This window comes from Equus asinus, chromosome 25 (assembly GCF_041296235.1).
Source record: "Equus asinus isolate D_3611 breed Donkey chromosome 25, EquAss-T2T_v2, whole genome shotgun sequence".
Lineage (NCBI taxonomy): Eukaryota > Metazoa > Chordata > Mammalia > Perissodactyla > Equidae > Equus > Equus asinus.
This window is the reverse complement of record NC_091814.1, coordinates 51,961,802-51,981,389: the sequence shown is the minus strand read 5'-3', so window position 1 is coordinate 51,981,389 and position 19,588 is coordinate 51,961,802. Positions and strand designations below refer to the sequence as shown.

Sequence of the window (19,588 nt, the reverse complement as noted above, 5' to 3'; positions counted from 1 at the left end):
GAACCAATCCCAGGCTGCTGAAGTGGAGCACACTGAACTTTAACCACTAAGCCATCAGGACTGGCTCTGATGTATACTTTAAAAAACAACCAGGGAAGATGAAGAATTGCTTAAATAGTAGTATATACATTTGAGCAATTCTAGTGCTAAGACATTGTAGAAGAAAATTAAAATGTTCTATCCCTTAGATACCAAGTACCTTTCCATGATATTGCTGCTTTTGTTTATTATTCTTCTTGATCAAAAACAACAGCAACTATAACTTCCAGTCCTGCACCAGATGCTTTCACTACATATTCTCAGAGAACCTGTATGGTACAGGTGCAGACTCAGAGTCCTGGCAGGTAGTCAATGAATGAATGAAGTAAACCTGGAGTGACAAGAAGGCGTGGTAGAGGGCTGCAAACTGGGAAAGGCATCCCTTCTAGAGTTCCCATTTGTCTGCTTCCTTCACAACAGAGCTTGTCAAAAGAGATGTCTTTATTCTCTATCTTTACTTCCTTTCTTCCATTCTCTCTTAAACTTACAACCAATTAGGCTTTCATTCCACCAAAGCTGCTCACCAAAATCCATAACCACTTCCATGTTGTCAAGTCCCCTGATTAATTCTCAGACCTCATCTTACTTGACCAAACAGTATTTGACACAACTGATCACACCGATACCCTGGAATACTTTCATCACTTGGCTTTCTTCCTGCCTCACTGCTTGCTCCTTCTCAGTCTCCTTTGATGGTTTTCTCCTATCTAGCAGACCCCTAAGTGTTGGAGAGCTCCAGGGCTCCATCTAGTCTTGTATCTATGGTCACTCTCTTGGAGAGTTCCTCAAGGCCTATGGCTTGAAAGGTCATCTATATTCTGGTGGCTCCCACATTTTTACCTCCAGCCCAACCTCCTCCCTAAACTCCACACCCATATAGCTATACCACTACCACTATAGACATTTCATATTTAAAATGTACAAAACAGAACTCCTGATTTCCACTGTGTCCCATAAATCTGTTCACCCCACCCTATTTTCTCCATCCTTCCGACTGCACAAGCCAAGAAAGAAAAGGCTTAGAGCAATCCCTAAGTCCTCTCCTTTTCTTATCCACCCATCCAATCTATCTGGAAATCCTTTAAAGTATATCCAAAATCCAACAGCTCCACATATGTCACCCTGGTCCATGCCACCACCAACTCTCTTTAATGATTGCACTAACCTACTAACTGACCTCCCATTCCAGCTTCCCACAACACACCTACCCTCACTCTGCCTGGTCTATTCTTAAGACAGCAGTCAGAGCGAAACTCGTAAAAACAGATCCTGTCACTCCCCTGCACAGAACACTCCAATGGCTTCCTATCTCATTCAGAAGGAATTTCAAAGTCCTATACGTCTTACAAGGCCTTATGTGACCTGGCCCTTGGCTATTTTGCTGTAGTTGTTAGTGCTGTGGAGTGGATTCCAACTCCTAGAGACCTTGTGTGAAGCACAGCAGAACTATACCTGGTCTTTTTGAGCCAACCTCTCACCTTCCAATGCTATATAAGCCAATGATCTGCTGCTATTCCCATGTTTTTGGGTGGGTGGCCTTCTTGCTAGTCTGTCTTAGTCTGGAAGCTCTGCTGAAACCTGTACACCATGGGTGACCCTGCTGGTATTTGAAATATGGATGGCATAGCTTTCAGCATTACAGCAACATACAGCCACCAAAGTCTGACAACCAAGAGACAGACAGGTGGTGTGGTTCCCTGACCAGGAAATGAACTCAGGTCGTGGTGGTGGGAGCACTGAATCTTAACCACTAGACCACCAGGGCTGGCTTAACTATCTTAAAATGAGATAATTCTAGGTTATCCATCAATATAGGCCCTGAATCCAATGCAAGTGTTCTACAAGAGAAAGGCAGAAGGAGATTTGAGGTCGATAGAAAAGGAGAAGACACAGACACACAGAGATGGCCACGTGAAGACAGAGGCAGAGATCGGAGTGATGCAGCCACAAGCCAAGAAACTCCTGACCTAATCTCCTATTCCCATGAAGCACTCACATTTCTGCCCCAGCACCACTGGCCTCACCAACTCACTGTTCCTTGAACACAGCAAACATGTTCCCATCTCAGAATCTCTGCATGTATTATTCCTTTCTTCCTGGAACACTCTTACCTCAGATATTTGCATAATTTTCTCCCTCACTTCCTTCTGACCTCTGCTCAAACCAGAGATCATAAGAGTTTCCTGAATATCCCATCAGTCATGCGTAGCTCAATGGTGGGGATAAGTTCTGAGAAATGCATCATTAGGCAATTTCATCATTGTGCAAACATCACAGAGTGCACTTACACAAACTAGATGGTATAGCCTACTACACACCTAGGCTATATGGTACTAATCTTATGGGACCACTGTCGTATATGCAGTCCATGGTGGACCAAAACGTTGTTATGCAGAGCGTGGCTGTATTTAATAGCATTCCGCCCAACACACAATCCTTCCTCACCCTGGTCACTTTCTATCCCCTTCCCAGGCTTCATTTTCCTCAGAGCAGTCACCACCTGACATGTCATATGTCTATTTATTTATTATCCGATATCCCCCCATCAGAAGAAACATAAGCTCTATGTGAGCCAGGACTTTTGTTTTGCTCACTAGTAGCTTCTCAATAAACATTTTGAAATGACTGAAACACAGAAACTTATAAATTCTGAATGTGCTAAATGAAATATATCCATCCATATTGTATAAATGAGAAAAATGACACTCAGAAATCTCAAGTAACAAGCCCTTACAAGTCAGCAAGTGGCAAAGCTGGAATTCCAATCCAGGTCACACCAGCCCCAAAGCCCTGAACTTCTTCTATCATCTGTCTTTCCAAAGTCAAAGCCAGGCCAAATTGTTCTCCTCTAGAGGAACCAATTATTTTTGTCCCAACTTCCCTCTAGTTTCTTCTGTTGCTCAATTTTTAAAAATAAAATGCCAGCTTTCCAAGTACTCATTTACATGTACTGAATAAATACGTATTTAAGGCAAGGAATATAAAAGGCTTTACTTAAATATATCTTCTTGGTGAAAGTGAGTAATTCTATTTTATGCCTTTGCTCTCTCTTTCTCCCTGTGCAGGTTGTCATATCTTTCCCAACTATTAATCCAAGCTAACATTTGCAAGAGTACTTTTACTAGGTCATTGTCATGGCAACTAACTCAGGGACTTCATGAAACAAACGTAAAGTTGCACAACAAATTTTCATATTCTTTTGTGATTTGAGCAGCTTAAATATTTTGCATAAAGCTTCTCTCCTTCCAAGGGTCCCTGCTATTACCCTTAGCCTTTTATATGTCCCTAATTGCCTAGCAGGGAAGAATAAAGATATGTAACTTTCCAAGAAAATAAAATTCAGACAGTAACTAACAAAAATTCAAGGTCAAGGAAAGGTTATTTGGGGCTGCGTGTGTGATGTTTTTCAATCTCTGTTAACATGTGCGGTCCTCATCTCCTTGTGTATGCTGTGTGTTCCAGCCACAGTATATCTCTCCTTGATAGCTAGTCAGCTAACACAGTGTCCACAGTACTCGCTCTTCCCAGACAAGAGTGAAGAATATGTATATACTAAAGGGTTCACACAAATGATGGGGTATTTCAGGGACAAATGTCAGAAAGAACTAAAAAATTTAAGTTCACAAAATAGGAACAAGTATGTTTAAGACATTTCTTTAGGATAAAGGATTATGGGAGATAACTTTGCAGAAGCTTCTCCACTACAAAAAGAGGGAAAAAAAGTCATTCTGCAAATTGTATTTGCAGATAGGAATTTTTCTACCAAGCTTGCACATGCGTTATGTATGTGCACGCATAGAAAACCACAAGCATATGTACTTAAGGCAAGTCTAGCTTTAGCAACGTTAAGGTACAAAATTTTCCTTGCATTTCTGAATCCACTTATTTTCAGCATCAATAGTATTACTGAAATAAATATACAACCTACATTACTATCCAATAAAGACATGGTATAGTTAGAGTCAAGATTGCTGGTATTTCATAAAAGGCAAAGAATATTTGTAAGGTAAAGCATCTTGAGAAAAATACCAAAATGATATGCTGACATTTTTCCATTTCTTTCCATTTTACTTAGATTATATCAGAGTTTTTAATACAAACACTTTAAAAATACATTGTTTACTAATGGGATGTAGCTAGGGACCTTAATGACCAGTATCAGGAGAATTAATTCATCCAACAGAAATATTGATGAGCATTTATTATGTGCCAGGCAAGTTCTAATGATGAAAACAAAACAGATAAAGATCCCTGCCCTCTTGGAACTCACCAGTGGGGTCATTGAATGTGTAAAACAGAGAGATCCTAAGTTATGTGAAATCTGACAAGCATATTTGTGCTCAAATTTATTAAATGAACTGGTGGAAATAAAGAACAAAGAAATAAATGGGGTAAGATGGTAACCGGGGGAAACAGGAAAATATAAATGAACATGGTCAGTGATTTTCAGTTCAGCCCTCCATTATTTCCTTCATTAACTATTTATGCCTATCATTTTTATAATACCCTAAAAAAATCTGGTAACTTCACTATAGAAAATAATACTACATTTACAGCAAACATTTCCTACTAAGATCAAAGGTCGAAGACTACAATCACTCTCTTGGCTACACCCTTGACTACCTCGACCCTCCTATCATATTTGCTTCACAAAACCACAGCCATGGTTAAAGCCAACTCGCCATTGCTCTGCACCTACACCCATGTAGGCAAACACGGCTGGAGAACGACCACACTCACCATTCACCACCATAACATCAGGGGGGCCATTAATTCAGCACAGCAATCATACCATATTTCCCTAACCTGTTCCTTTTCCTAGTCTTTTAGATGACTATTTCACATCTCCTCTCTCTTGAAACCAACCAATACCTTCCCCTCATCCTCACTTTTAGCTGACCTTGCTTCCTACTTTCTTATTGAGAAAACTGAGGCAATAGGAAAAGAATCAGCATCTACGCCCACATACTCTGTCTTCCCATTTGTTGCGATAGCCGACTGCCCACGCAATAATGTGCGGTCAGTCTGGGCTCTAGTTTCCAGTCCCTCTGACCCAATCAATGGCATTGCTCCAGTAAGCCTCCCTCTTATTCACACTTTATCAATTTTTCACAGCTGTAATTCTTTGCATCTTAAAAAAACTGATCTTGCTTTTCCTTGCAGTTACCACCTCATTTCTTTGCTCACCTTTGCAGCAAAATTCCCTAAAAGAGTTGTCTATATTCACTGTCTCCAATTCCTGTCCTCCAATTTTCTTTTAAATCCACTCCAAGCAGAGCCTTGCCTCCAACTCTCTATCAACATTCATCTTACCAAGTTCACCAATAATCTCCGCATTGCAAAGTCTAATGGCCAATTCTTAGTCCCCTTCTTCTTTATATGCCTGCCTCATTTGACACCACTCATCATTCTCTCCCCTTAGAATATTTTCTTCACTTGGCCTCCAGGACACAAAAGCTCCACCTTTGTTCTTTTTCCTCTCTAGCTACACTTTCTCCTTGGTAATCTCAACCAGTCTCATGGCTTTAAATACCATCTATTTTCAGTTGGTCAGGCCAAGAACTTTGGAGTAATCCTTGATACCTCTCTTTTTCTCATACTCTACATTCAATCTGGAAGGAAATCTTGATCATTTGACCTTCAACCATTAAAATACATTTTAAAACATATCTTAAACATATATTTTTAAATATATCTCTATATTCCTCTCATTGCTACCACCCTAGTCCAAGCCATCATCTCTGTGGATTATTGCAACAGCCTCTTAACTGGACTCTCTGTTGGTACTCTTGCCCTCTACAGTCTATTCTCAATGCAGCTGCCAGAGTGATCTTTTTAAATGGCAAGTCAAACATGTCAGTCCTTTTTTCAAAACCCTGCAGTGGCTCTCCATTTTCCTCGGAAAAAAAGCCAAAGACCATGTGATATCTCCCTTGATTACTTCTGTGACCTCATCAGCCCCACCTTCCTTCAATCTCAAGCAACCACATTGCTCTCTTTGCTGTTAATTGAATACGCCAGGCAGAAACATGCTATTCAAGGAATAGCAAGATGGTCAATGTACCTAGGACACAGTGAATAAGGAAGAGATGGGTCAGAGATAAAGATGGAGAGATAGATAAAGGCCAGATTAGGTAGAATTTTGGAGGCTACCATAAAAACTTTAGATTTCTACAAGAAAAAAAATTCACTAAAGAGTTTTCAATAGTTGAATTGTCAATCTGATTTGTTTTAAAAAGATAACTCTGGGCATAATTTTACTTGGGCAAGGTAAAATTTCATAAACTGAGTGTAAGAGGACGAGAGGAAAGAAGAATTAGGAAGCTTTGCAGTAGTCCAGACAAAATATAACAGTGATTTAGACCACAATGATCAGACTCAAGGTCTAATTTGAAAGGAGTGCTGAAAGGATTTGTTGATAGAGTTGTAAGAAAAAGAAAAAAAAATCAATTATTATAAAACTGTCCGATGTTATTTCCTTGCAGACATGACCAGACTAAAAATCACCTTAAATTGGCTGAGGAACTTTTCATGATGTCAAGAATAAATTTGTACTTTGTCAGTTCAATGTCAGTATAAACCTAATGTAATATTTTATTTATATGGATTTAAAATAAGGAGTCATTTTAGAGAAACTTTTTCATAAACAGTAACTGTAAATTAGAAAAGAAAAGGATGCTAAGTTTGAAAGTACAGTGTTAGGTCTCGGTCAAAGAGAGAATGTATAAAATGATGCTTTCTTTAATATTTACTATCTATAACTGGTATTCTTACATGAATTCAATAATTCAAACATTGATGAGTCTCAGTAATTTAATTCTTTGGAACAAGAAATGGGACAACAAGTGTTTTAATTGGAGAAAACGTATCTTGACCATGACCAGCTTATCAGTTCACAAAAGAGAAATATCACTTGAAACACTGTTTGATCCTAAACAAAAGGTCAAAGGTTTTCCCTACTACTAGTTCAACTGGATAAATCGAGCCTAAGTCAGCAGTGACAGAAATGCTTTACTTTGACATAAAACATTTAACAAAACTGAAACAGAATTAAAATATTTTTAGAACACCTTACTCTGGCAGCACAAGCAAAAGAATCAGGGCCATGAGCTGCGTTTCTTATGCCGTCTGTTCCAAAGAGGGCTCTAACGCTTCCAGGAGCATCTGTACGTGCCACCCCAGAGTTTGCAGGTCCAAGTAGTCTTTTCCATTCACATATAGCATCATCTCTTAAAATCTCCATGGCAATAATAGGACCACTTGTAATAAATTGGATCAGCTCACTGTAAAACAGGTAAAAGATTAATCTGCTTCCTTTTTCTGTCAACCTAGGTATCTCTCTTAACAACAAGGATATATTACAATTTGAGTATTTCAATGCACATGAATATTACGATCTCAGAACTATTGGATATAGTGAGTTTTACATGGGTATGAGAAAATTATCATAAGTTGAATTTCGTGCAGGAGCCTGAGTCACTACAAAACACTAATGTTGTCAAATCTATTAGTGTAAGCAGAAAAATCATTTCATTGAATTAAGACTATTTCATTGACTTAAAATGCATATTGTTGATTTAAGCTTTTCCTATTGCTTGAAAGGTACAGAAGAATCTTCCTTTTTGTTTTCATGTGGCTTACCATTGTAGTCAAATAAAATTTCATAATATAGAAAGTGATGAGAGTGATGTCTTATAACATATTTGCAGCAAGAATTTATTCTTTTTGTGTACAACTCTTAGAATTCCAAGAATGACAATGAACTTTCAATCAATAAGCATTGAGTTGTTTTAGTGATTAAAAAAAAGAAATCAACAGGTCTTCAAGAAATATCCTTTTATTATTGTAAAAACTACTCTGGCTTATTCCTACTTTAAATTATTAAAGCATACACATAGGTTCTTGATTAAAAATCCAGCACCGAGTCACAGCACCCAAAGGCATAAAAAACAATACCTCATTTTATTTTTCGACTTCTCTATAAGGCAGCAATGACAAGTTTAACTGTGAAATAAGTGACACCATTCCTCCTACTATGTCAAGCAGAGACAAAATACTTTTTAAAGTAAGCCCAAGTTTCTCTCTCATTCAAACCAAGAGAAGGACAGGACCCTCCCGGAGAAAGGAGCATGGTATGACAAGCCCTTTTGTGTCTATTACCTCCTAATGGTTTTGCACATTTCCTTCCCTCATGAACCATGTTACATGAGCTAACCCCCTTCAGCACTTCCTTTTTAAATCACTTCAATTCATTTTGAAGAATATGTCTAAGAAAATAGCAAGTACAAGGAAGTATTCACACCATCTATCCTAAAAGGCCCACATGAGCTCCTCATACATGTTCTGCTAGGCCTTAGCTGCCAAAAAAAAAAGGAAATTAGATTTAAGGAACTCAAAGCACGGGAAAACCCATGCTTATCCACTCAACGTGCATTTAATGATTACCTACTACAAATCAGTCTATGCTGCAAAACAAAACCCTTTCCTCAAGAAACTTATAATCTAATGTCCTGTTAATAGGAAGTTCTCCGAACACATAGCAGAATGGGGCCATAATAGCAGTGTGGCACGTAGTGATGCAGGGAATGGTGCGCCTGATCATAACAGACACTGCTTCACAAATCTATTTCCCATTACTACAGCTACGTCTTTTGAGTTTTTCTCAATAACAGAAAACTAGTTAACTCATTCATTTAATACAATTTACTGCACACCAGTAATTACATATAAGACACTAAACTAGGAGCGATAATATAATGCTACAAACATACACAAAAACTATAACAAAGAATAATTTCCAAGAAAATTATGTATGCCTCTTCTAAAAAGTCTTAGGAATATTTTATAATGCATGATTTAAAATAATCTAAAACATAATAATTTTCTCTTTAAAAAAACCACTGTTCTGTGCAGAATAACAAATGGCATGTCTATTGTGAGGTCTTGGCTAATATCCCTCTTCATGAGACACGTACAGCACTCCCTTGTCAACATAATATGAGCTGCATAATAGTCACTTAAATTTAAATACATCCCAAATATTTAGAAAATAAATTCAGTTTCTAACATATATTAGTTGCTATATTTTAAGGAATAAAATGTATATCAAACTATTTAGTAAAAATATAAGGGTTCTAGGAACATTGTTTTATGTACATGAGAATACCAAAATAAGGGTTTAAAAGCACAACAAAAATAAATATTCAACATAAAATATAATTATCACTTTATTGTAATCTACTGAAATCTAAAAAAAGCTATGCTATTTATAATTTAAACGACTCATCTCATTTGTTTCTGATTAAAGTTTAAAATACTTAATGATGAAATAAGAATTCTTATCTAATAAAAGGACAGAAAAAGCAATTCTTAAAAAAAAAGTTCTCTACAGTTGTAAGATGCTGCCAGGGTCGTTTTGACAGATTATTCTCATGTAACAAATTTTTGAATTGTAAAAGTCTCCAGTTTTCTGGGATATCCTCCATTACACACCACTCGCTCCAAATTCAGCACCTACTTTAAAAACGGCCTTGACTGATGGTCTACATGAAAATCTGTTGCTTCTTTCCTATAAAATAATCAAAAGGACAATAGTTAAGAATTGTGTAAGAATATTATTTTAGCTCACTTTAATATAATAAAATAAAAATGAAATCTATTTATTTGATCTGTATGTGAATTGATTAATAATTTTTCACCAAATATTCTGCTCAAATCCCCCTTCCTTTCAAACTTCTTGCTAGTAGGGAGGATATCTATGTTAACATGTAACATTAAAATGAATATAAGAGGCTATGTTTACTTTTCTACTCATATTCATACCTATTCTCTTCCTTTTCACCAGCATCTTTAACATTCTAGAAACAAAGTTTAACACTTGACCAATAAGAATTATTTGTTCTATTTAGAGTTCAAATAAGTTACATCAAAAAATGCAAAGCCATCTTCAAATTCAAAATTTGTCAGTTTCTTCTACTGGCTTTAAACTTGAGAGGTCAGGCTAGAATTTTAATACTTACAGTTTTCTTTCTTAGATAGATCTCTCCAAAGAAAAGACTATATACTTACATTTTTAAAAACTGCTCGACAAATTATGCATATCACTGTATTCTTATTGGTTATTAATGTATTAAAAACTAATACTTTAACTGATATCACCAAGGGGATAATATGGAGATATTCAGAATTCCGGATTTATTAAGGGAAATAGGGGTTTGCTTTTTAAATGTATATCCCTGTTAAAGAATATCTATAGAGAAAAATGAAAGAATAATGGACTTTAAACTGATTCGCTGAAAAGTCTAAATCTCAAATCAGGTGTCTCTCAAACTCGTCGTTTTCTTAAAGGCTTTAAAGTGAGTTCGTAGTATGTGACAAATATATGCCAACATCAACTATGTCCTTTTTTCTTTTTTTTTTTTCCACTGAGGAAGATTCACCCTGAGCTAACATCCGTGACAGTCTTCCTCTATTTTATATATGGGTCGCCACCACAGCATGGCCAACAATGAGTGGTGTAGGGAAACAAACTCAGGCTGCCAAAGCAGCATGCATGGAATTTAACCACTAGGCCACAGAGCCATTCCATCAACTACTTTTTAAAATAGCAAAGAAGGTAAAGTGTCCTCTGGCAAATGATTAACCTTTCAGACTTGACAATTTAGTATGCAATGGTTTAAGATCTTACACGCCTATTTCAAAATGAATTCACATAGTAAGCTATATCAGGGCATCCTCTTATTGAAACCAAATGTACTGAAATATTCTGTTTGGCTATGAAGAGATTATGAAAGTATACTATGCAAGTACATAAAATAAAATTCATCCCAAAAAATGGGAGGGGAAGAAAACATCTTTCTAGAGCCTACCATATGCCATTAAATTATTTTACATATTCCTCACAACAATATATTGAAATAGGTATGATCGCCTTCCTGTTACATATGAACATAGGTAAGTTCAGCAGGATTACACAACTTGTCCAGGTCAAAGTGCTAGTAAGGGAAGCAGCACAGGGGGAGCTGAACCCAAACCTCTCTGGCTGCAAATCTCTGATTGCATATACCTTTCCTATTACCAACTGCAGAAAAAAAAATTCTAGAGGGTAAGGAGAAAAATTCACGCAGATGAAATGGATGTATTGTCCTGCAGCCTAAAATGAGGTGAAACTGAACACCTAAAAAACTCAGGTGGGGAATATTTTAGAAGAGTTAGCAGCAAGCGTGCTAAAATGACCAATTCTAAACTTTTCAACACAACTGCACCACTAAAAAAGAAAAAACAACCATAATCTTTAATATCAATGAACCGAAAAGTCTCAATTACTGAAATTGCTTCATTGTTTTCTTCTAACATGTCACTAACCCCATAGTTATCTCCATTCAAAATCTAAAATTGAAACCAAGATGAGAGTTCATGAACTTTTCCCCATCAGTTTTATCTAATTCTTCTCCTGAAAAGTTTAGACAGAAATATTAACAAATGCATCACCACCTAGAGAAATTTTATTGTTGTCGTTTTGTTATGTCTTGTTGTGTTTTTATAAAGAAACTCACCATTCTCTCGCAAAGATCTATCTATTAATTCTTTCATGAAATATTTACTTAGTGCGACCTTGAATCAGGCACTGATCCAAGAACTAGAAGTACAAAGTCAGATGGAACTCAGCTGCTACCTTTCAGATACTGCCATGACGGAGGAACTGAAGTTTGAGCAGATAAGTTCAGAAAAGATTTAAGCACTGGGACATACTCCTCCATGGGTCTCTGGCACTTCTAACATGCCTTACTGGGTATGCCAAGAATGCAAGGCCCCAGCTGCTCTTTATTCTAACCATTTCTCAGAGTTATGTTTACAGTGAGCAACTTTGATGGATGAGGTCATGTCTCTCTTCAGTACAAAAAGCAGGCTTGTTTACTGCTTGCAAATGAAGCAGTGGGTAACCCAAGTTCAATGCTCCTCAGCTGTGATGCAATCAACTGTGTATACAACATCCACCCGGGCCCATATCATATTATTCCCAAGGGACATGGAGGCAAGGGGAACCAACAAAAACATGATGCTCATGCTGCTTGCTGTACCATAATAAAGTCCTTTGTCTCTAACCCAGAAGTCTCACGTCTTCTGCTGGCATCCACAAAAGAGTAACAGACTGACTTATTAGCTTTTAAGTTGGGTAAAATCCAAGAGTCAACAGTAATATTAATAGAGATGTATGAGGGGCTATGAACAATTAAAGCAGCAGTTACATTTTCTTGGGCATCTTTATTATGGGAAGTTTGATGCCAAATTATCAAGCACTGGATGTGCAGAGATGTAAAAACTTTTTAATCTCACTAAAACTATTCAAAGTCATCTCTCCAGAATTCAGGCCCATTGTACGCTATATGAGCAAGCATTCTCCATATGTATAGAAATACGACAAATTTCACCACTTAAAAAGGGTTATGACCTTGGTTTCCACTAAATAATAATGATATCACTAGTACTACAGCTAATAACAATAATAGCTAACATTTATATACACTTACTTTGTGCGAAGGTTTTTCAAAGCACTTTACATATATTAAACTCAAGTGACCCTCATAACAACTTTTCGGACAGGTGCTATTATAAGCTCCATTTTGCAGATGAAGAAACTGAAGCACAGAGATAAATTGTTCAGAGTCACACACCCAGTAAGTGGCACAGTTACAAGCACTGTGGCTCGAGACTCTGTGCTCTGAAATATAAGCCTCCTTGCCTTCTAGAAAATAAGTAAACTGGGAGATCTTACATTGGGTGAAAATTTAAATTAAACATATGTCGTTGTTGGGGTAAAAGTGAGGATGTTTTGTTAAGGTTTCTAGGGATCAGACTTATCAAAGCTGCAATGAACATCTATCGTTATCCATTGTCCCTGTTCTCACAGAGACAAAAAACAACCGTCCTATGGAATAGATGTCCAGGAACAGCAGTAAGAAGACGTCTGACCAAAAGCAAAGAAACAGTGGAGAAACAAAAGAACACCACGGGAGCCAGCTCTGCCTGGCTGCTACATTAACGCCCCGACCTATAGGGAAGTCTTATTTTCACGAAATAACTTAGAAAATACCTAGCCAGAGAAAATGGATTGCTTTTCAGAGTAGTAAATAGGTATGTTACCAATTATATATATTGGGAGGAGCTGAATATAAACATTTCCAAACGCATCAGTTTTGGAAATTTCAACAGTAACAATCCCTTGTCAAATAGAAATCAACATTCATTTCCTCTTCTATGATTTTTATACAGTGTGTTATACTTGTATACTAAGAAGAAGAGATTACAGTTATCAAGCATTGGTGTTACAAAGCACACAGGGTTATGGAAGACAAACAATTAATGAGGCATGTGGAATCTGACAACTCCCAGTTGCGTAGAGTTCAATCATTATTTATGCATCTGATTGCCTGTTGTCTCACATTTTCTCATTCCAATACTATACTATTCTTTGCCATTCAGTGGGAGGTTTTTTATTTTAAACAATGACATGAAAGATAGAAGATGAAGTTTTTAAAAAAAGGAACCAGACATTACATAATTTAAAACGATCAACAAATTACCTTGAAAGCATCATCATTTTGAGTTTAGTTATAGTAAATCCAGCTTTGTTTATCATTTCAATTATTTCTCCAGCTTTTGATATTGCATCTGGTTTAATCAGGGCTAACGTTCTGTAAAGAAATAAAAATACATGTGAAAATAAAAATAGTTCAGCAGTTTTTACTTATAATTCTCAAGCTGTGCTAATTTCCTTAACAATCATCCTAGATCATCCAACATCAAGATGAATTATAAAGTGTATTAAAAGTCTCTTAAAAACTTATACAAAGTAAGTTAATTATTTTTCCCAAGGAAATCAAAATTAGGAACCCAACCTAAAAATAATTATAATAAAATCTTAGGGGGAAAAAAATTAAAATTGTCATTTTGAATGTGCCCAAATTAGAAAACACAGGTGTTTAAAATTTCTATTTCTTAGAATACATTTTATAAAAGAGGAAAAATCTCTAAAAAGTTGCAGTAAATATATTATGAGCCTGACTTTTGGTCTCTTAGACTTTAACATATGTATGCTATGCAGTCAGTTCAGCATTGATTTGGAAATAATTACAAATTCTTCTGTTAACACTTTATTCATTGCATGAGCGATGCAAAAAGAACCAATGTCTTCTCACCTGATAAAATACATGGAGAGCGAACACCAGGCTAACCTTTACAATCACACTCTTCTTTAAGAGGATACATTAGAGCAATGCACTCTCCTCCTCTGAAGCCACAGAATTAATAGATTTTTGGAGATGGAGATCACCTGAGTGCCCTCATTTTACTGAAGAGGAAACTAAGCCCAGAGAGGTAACTTGCCAAAGGCTATAGAGCTGGTCAGTGGCATCTTCAGGGCAGGGCAAAACACCCAGCTCACAAGACTCCCAAGTCTGTGCTCCTTCCACACCACAAATAATGTCACTATTAATATTATTAAAAGGAAGCATAATCCCAAAACCCTCAAAGGTATTATTTGCAAATGCAAGATAAAAATCAAATTAGTTGGAGTAATTCAACTTATATGACATGCAAAATTATGATAAAGAATTGCTGCCACTTTCCCCTCTTTATGTTCAATTGTTCTGACACATTGGCATTAACTCAAGGAATCTATAAAGGGAGAATGGTTGGCCTTTTCCTAGGTGGTTTTTCTCACCAGTGAGACAAACTCAGTTGAAGATATGATAATTCAATTATCATTACTTACAAGTGGATATAACTTATGGCTGGCCTTTAAAGCTTTCCAATAACAAAACTTGGTCATCTTACACTGTTTATTATAAGCCATACTGGACTATCTTTTTCTTTGTTTTGAGGCAAATGAGTCACTTACAGTATTTTATATTATATGGCTTCATTGAAGATACAATTAAAACTTGTCACTTTTTAGCCCACATTATTTAAATATTATAAGCCAAACTAAATTGTTTATGCTAAACTCTGGAAGAACTTTCATGAACCATCGTTCTTAAAGAAAATATGAAACACATCAACAGTCATCAATTTCTGTGAACAAGCAGTAACATGAAAATAAAAAACAGACAGAACTTAGTTTAAAATGCAATTCCATTTGCTCTTTACATGGCGACAGGAGACAAAGAGTTGATTACTATGATTAATTACTCTAAATAAATTCCTCTGTCATGTCTTCAGTGCTTAATTGCTCAATAGATAATAATTAAGATGTATTTGGGAGGGAAAACAAGACAGGTATCAATCATATGTGTTATTTAAAAGTGAAGATGGCGCACAAAGAAAACAGGGGCCACAAAAATGTATTAACAGTGCCAGTGTTGTCTGGTGCTGCATAACAAACCACTCTAAACTGTAGTGGCTTAAAACAAACAATTTCTCAAGCTCTGTAGGCTGGCTGGGTGGTGGTTTCACCTGGGATCATTCACGCAGCTGCATCTGGCTGGAGGGCTCAGCCAGGACAGCTAGGCTTCTCCTTCCTTGCGGTCTTTCATCCTTGAGGAGGCTAGACCAAGCTTCGTCATGTAGAGCCACACAGGGTCCAATATACACGCACTTATCGAGCATCCCCTTGAGCCATGTTTGCTAATATCCTTTTCACCAATGCAAGTCACATGGGCGAGTCCAGAGTCAGCGTGAGATGGGACTAGACAAGGAGGTGCATACCAGGAGGTATGATTCATTGGGGACCATCACTGTAACCATCTATCACACAGTAATCCTCTCTCCTGCATTAGGCATGCACTGCAGGATGTAGTACGAGAAGCTCTCAAAAGAAAACAAAAAAATAAGAAAATTGTTCTTTTACATTAAAACTTCTTAGCAATGGAGAATGAAAAAAGTTTACACAACCTTCAAAAAATTCAGACAGGTTACAGATTTCTGAAAAATAATAATTCTCACAGAGCCATGCAAAAAATGTGTCTTCATACACCATCAGGCTCTGAGCAAAAACTGCAGCAAATATGTGTGTGATAAAGATGACTAATCAATTGCAGTGTAATAAACATCCTTGATAATATAATGCTATGGACTCTGAATGCTGTCCACCAAGAGGAATACATTCATAAACTTTAATCCACATTAATTTACGCAAATATTTCAAAAGGTATTCATATTTGCCTTAAGCATATAAAAATCCATTCTAAAACATCAACCGAAGGCCAAATTTATGGTTTCTTTTATGTTTTTTTGGCAAGCATAAAGTGTGCACTTGCCCAACAAATAAAGGAAAATAGTCTTATATGAGGCACCTGTGGAGGAAACTACACTGAGCCAGAGCTTTCAATTGGCAACAATGGCAAAATTATTCAGAGCAATTCTTCCACTGAAAACTAAAAACAGTGTATAAGATATCTTTTAAATATTTTTTAAAAGCAAAGATAGATTGACTAGATACTAAGTAATAATTAGTACAAAAGTGAAAGAAAAAGAGAGTCCGGAAAAATGAGAATGAAAGTTGTACTTGCCTTGACAGCACCGCGTGTCTCGCAAATCTGAACTTTAATTTGTATTATGTCACTGGGAGAGGGGATCAAAACTTAACAGAGGAATCTCTCTGGGACCAAGGCTATATCCTAAGGGTGAACAGTAACAACCAGGCTTTGTGTGGTCTGGCAGCACAATTTCATATCACCTCGGTGGTCTGGGAACTTCCAATTTTGAATTTAAGAGTCATCCAGATTGCTGATGCCTCCAGGACACAGTCCGAAGCAAACACAATTCCTCCCTAGGAGGAAAGTAACTTCATATTGTACCTCAAATAATTCACATATAGATACACAACACACATATATCACACACATACAGGCACCCAAAACACATACACACACATGACAAGCAACATCACACAAAGATAACCACGCATACACAGACACACACACACAGAAAACACCAGCATGAGGTAGAATGAGAAGAAACAGCGTGGAACAGAGAGAGACCCACAAATACTCAGATACAGGAAGTATCAGATATAGTCCATAAAATAACCATGCAAACTATGCTTAAAGGACTAAAAGACAACCTGCAAAATATCATCAGGCAACAGAAAACTATAAGCTATAATGAATAAGTAGATTTGAAAAAATCTATTATAATATCTAGTGATAAGAACAAGAACTAGACAAACGGTTTGACAGAAGAATAGATGCAACCAAAGAAAGAATTTTGAGCAGATTCAGAATGAAGCACAGAGAAACAAAAAGATACAACACAGACTGGAGGGTAGCATCAAGAATGTAAGTGAAATAAAGACATTCTCAGATGAAGACAATACTGGTAGACATGCTTCTAAATGACTAATGGATCAAAGAAGACAACATAGGAAGATTAGAAAATATTTCAAACTAAATAAACATTATAAAATTTCATAAAAAACTGTATGTGATTATAAGCAGTATTTAGAGGGAAATTTATACTCAATTGCATATATTAAAAATATTGAAAATTGATGGAATATATAATTCTCAAACCAATAATAACAGAAAAGAGGAATAAAGGAAACTTGACTAGCTATAAACCTCAAATTGTATACCTAGCAAACGCCTCATTAAAGAAGAACGGCCAGGGGCCGGCCCGGTGGCGCAGCGGTTAAGTTCGCATGTTCCACTTCTCAGCGGCGCGGGTTCACCGGTTTGGATCCCAGGTGCAGACATGGCACCACTTGGTAAAAGCCATGCTGTGGTAGGTGTCCCACGTATAAAGTAGAGGAAGGTGGGAATGGATGTTAGCTCAGGGCCAGTCTTCCTCAGCAAAAAGAGGAAGATTGGCAGTAGTTAGCTCAGGGCTAATCTTCCTCAAAAAATAAATAAATAAAAATAAAGAAGGAAGGCCAAACAAAAAACAGAGATTTTTAAAAAAGAAAAACCGAGATAGTTTACTACCAAGAAATGAAGGATAAATTTAAGAAGAAAAATGATTCCAAAGGACAGTTGGATATGAAAGAAGAATTGATGAACAAATGTGCAGCTAAGTCCAAATAAAACTCTATACATAGAATTATATAAACTCCAAACCAATAGAGAATAAATACAGTAGGCAGAACAGTAGCCACACAAAGATGTCCGCGTCCTAATCTCTGGACTCCGTGAATGTCACCTCACGTGGCAAAGGGACTTTGCAGATGTGATTAAGATTACAGGCCTTGGGACGGGGAAATTATTCTGGATCTTTACTGTGGGCCCAATCTAATCACATGAGCCCTGGCTGCAGAGAACCAGGGAGATGTCAGAGTGAGAAGGACCCAGGCTGCCACCACGAGCTTCAAATATGGGCGGACACCACAGCCAAGGAATGTGGGTAGCCTCAAGAAGCTGGAAAAAGCAAAAATGGATTATTTCCTAGAGACTCCAGAAAGGAAGGCAGCCTTACCAAAACCTTGATCTCAGCCTGGTGAGACTTGTGTTGCACTTCCATCTACAGAACTATGAGATAATAAATTTGTATTGTTTAAGCAACTGAGTCTTTGGGAAACTCTTATGGCTTCAATAGAAAACTACAGAGTGGGGGGGGAAAAAACTGAACTGAGAAAAAATACCCCAACTAAACAAAAGAACCAAAAATATAAAGAAGAAAAAACAGAAAAGCACTAAAATAGTAGAAATATGTACAAAAATACCAATAACACATGTAAATGTGCATTTATTAATCTTACTAATGAAAATCTGAATGTTTTCAGATTAAATGAAAAGGAAAAAAAAAGAGCTATATAGTTTTTGTCCAGTATCTCAAAGTTCACTTTACATTACTTCACTTTTATGAAAACCTACATTAGTACCTGCTTTTGCTAACAGAAAGAAATCCGAAAAGGATTTTTGCTTTTATGAAAAAAGGCAAAAAGCAAAAATAGCGTTCAGCATTTGTTTTGCAGCGAGCTGTTACAGAGGCTAAGCAGTGAAGCACACTGTCCTATTTCAGGCCTTCCACAGCAGCCACAGCAGACGGCGAACCTCCACCTTCCACGTGAGGCAGGCAGACGTGGAAGAAAGAGTAGACGTTAGTGACCGGCCTGCCCTGGTGGACTCAGAAGGTGATGAGATGTTGGCAGACGACCCTCTTCCTCTCTCTCCTACACCCCAGTCCCCTGCAGCTCCCACCACCCCAACCTCCGACAACCTAGCCTACCGCACGTCATCACCACCGCCTCTCAGCCTTCCAGTGTGCTCGCTGCCTTCCTGGTTCAGGTAAGTGAAACTACGTGGTGTGCACGTTATTTCTACCTTCTGTAGGCTGTCTATTTATCATATCGTTCCTGCTTTTACTATATGTTAGCGTTACTTTAGGCTTTATTTGTAATTTGGTATAATCTGTTAGGTTATTTTGTAGGTCTGGGAATGTTCAAAAAATTTTCCCATACAGATTAAAGCTAATTGCTTCTTTGCTTTACACCATTTTGGTTTACAAAAGGTTTCACGGCACTACTCTACTTTCTACTTTCGGATAGCAAGAAACACCTGTATGCTGTTTACAAGAGACATCTGAAAGAAAGGTGGCAAAAAGACATTAATTAACC

The 19,588-nt window shown here is 37.1% G+C and overlaps 1 protein-coding gene across 3 annotated transcripts in view; it reads right to left on the bottom strand.

The window, feature by feature from the left end:
- The window catches only part of NME7 (NME/NM23 family member 7), a 227,262-nt gene that overhangs the window by 144,565 nt on the left and 63,109 nt on the right, over positions 1-19,588 (bottom strand). For all 3 annotated transcript variants that reach the window (XM_070497395.1, XM_070497394.1, XM_070497396.1), the window contains exons 4-6: positions 13,623-13,733; positions 9,557-9,607; positions 7,115-7,322 (exon numbers count right to left, since the gene is read on the bottom strand). In XM_070497395.1, the coding sequence (XP_070353496.1) occupies positions 7,115-7,322; positions 9,557-9,607; positions 13,623-13,733 (370 nt within the window). The remainder of the gene's footprint in view (positions 1-7,114; positions 7,323-9,556; positions 9,608-13,622; positions 13,734-19,588) is intronic.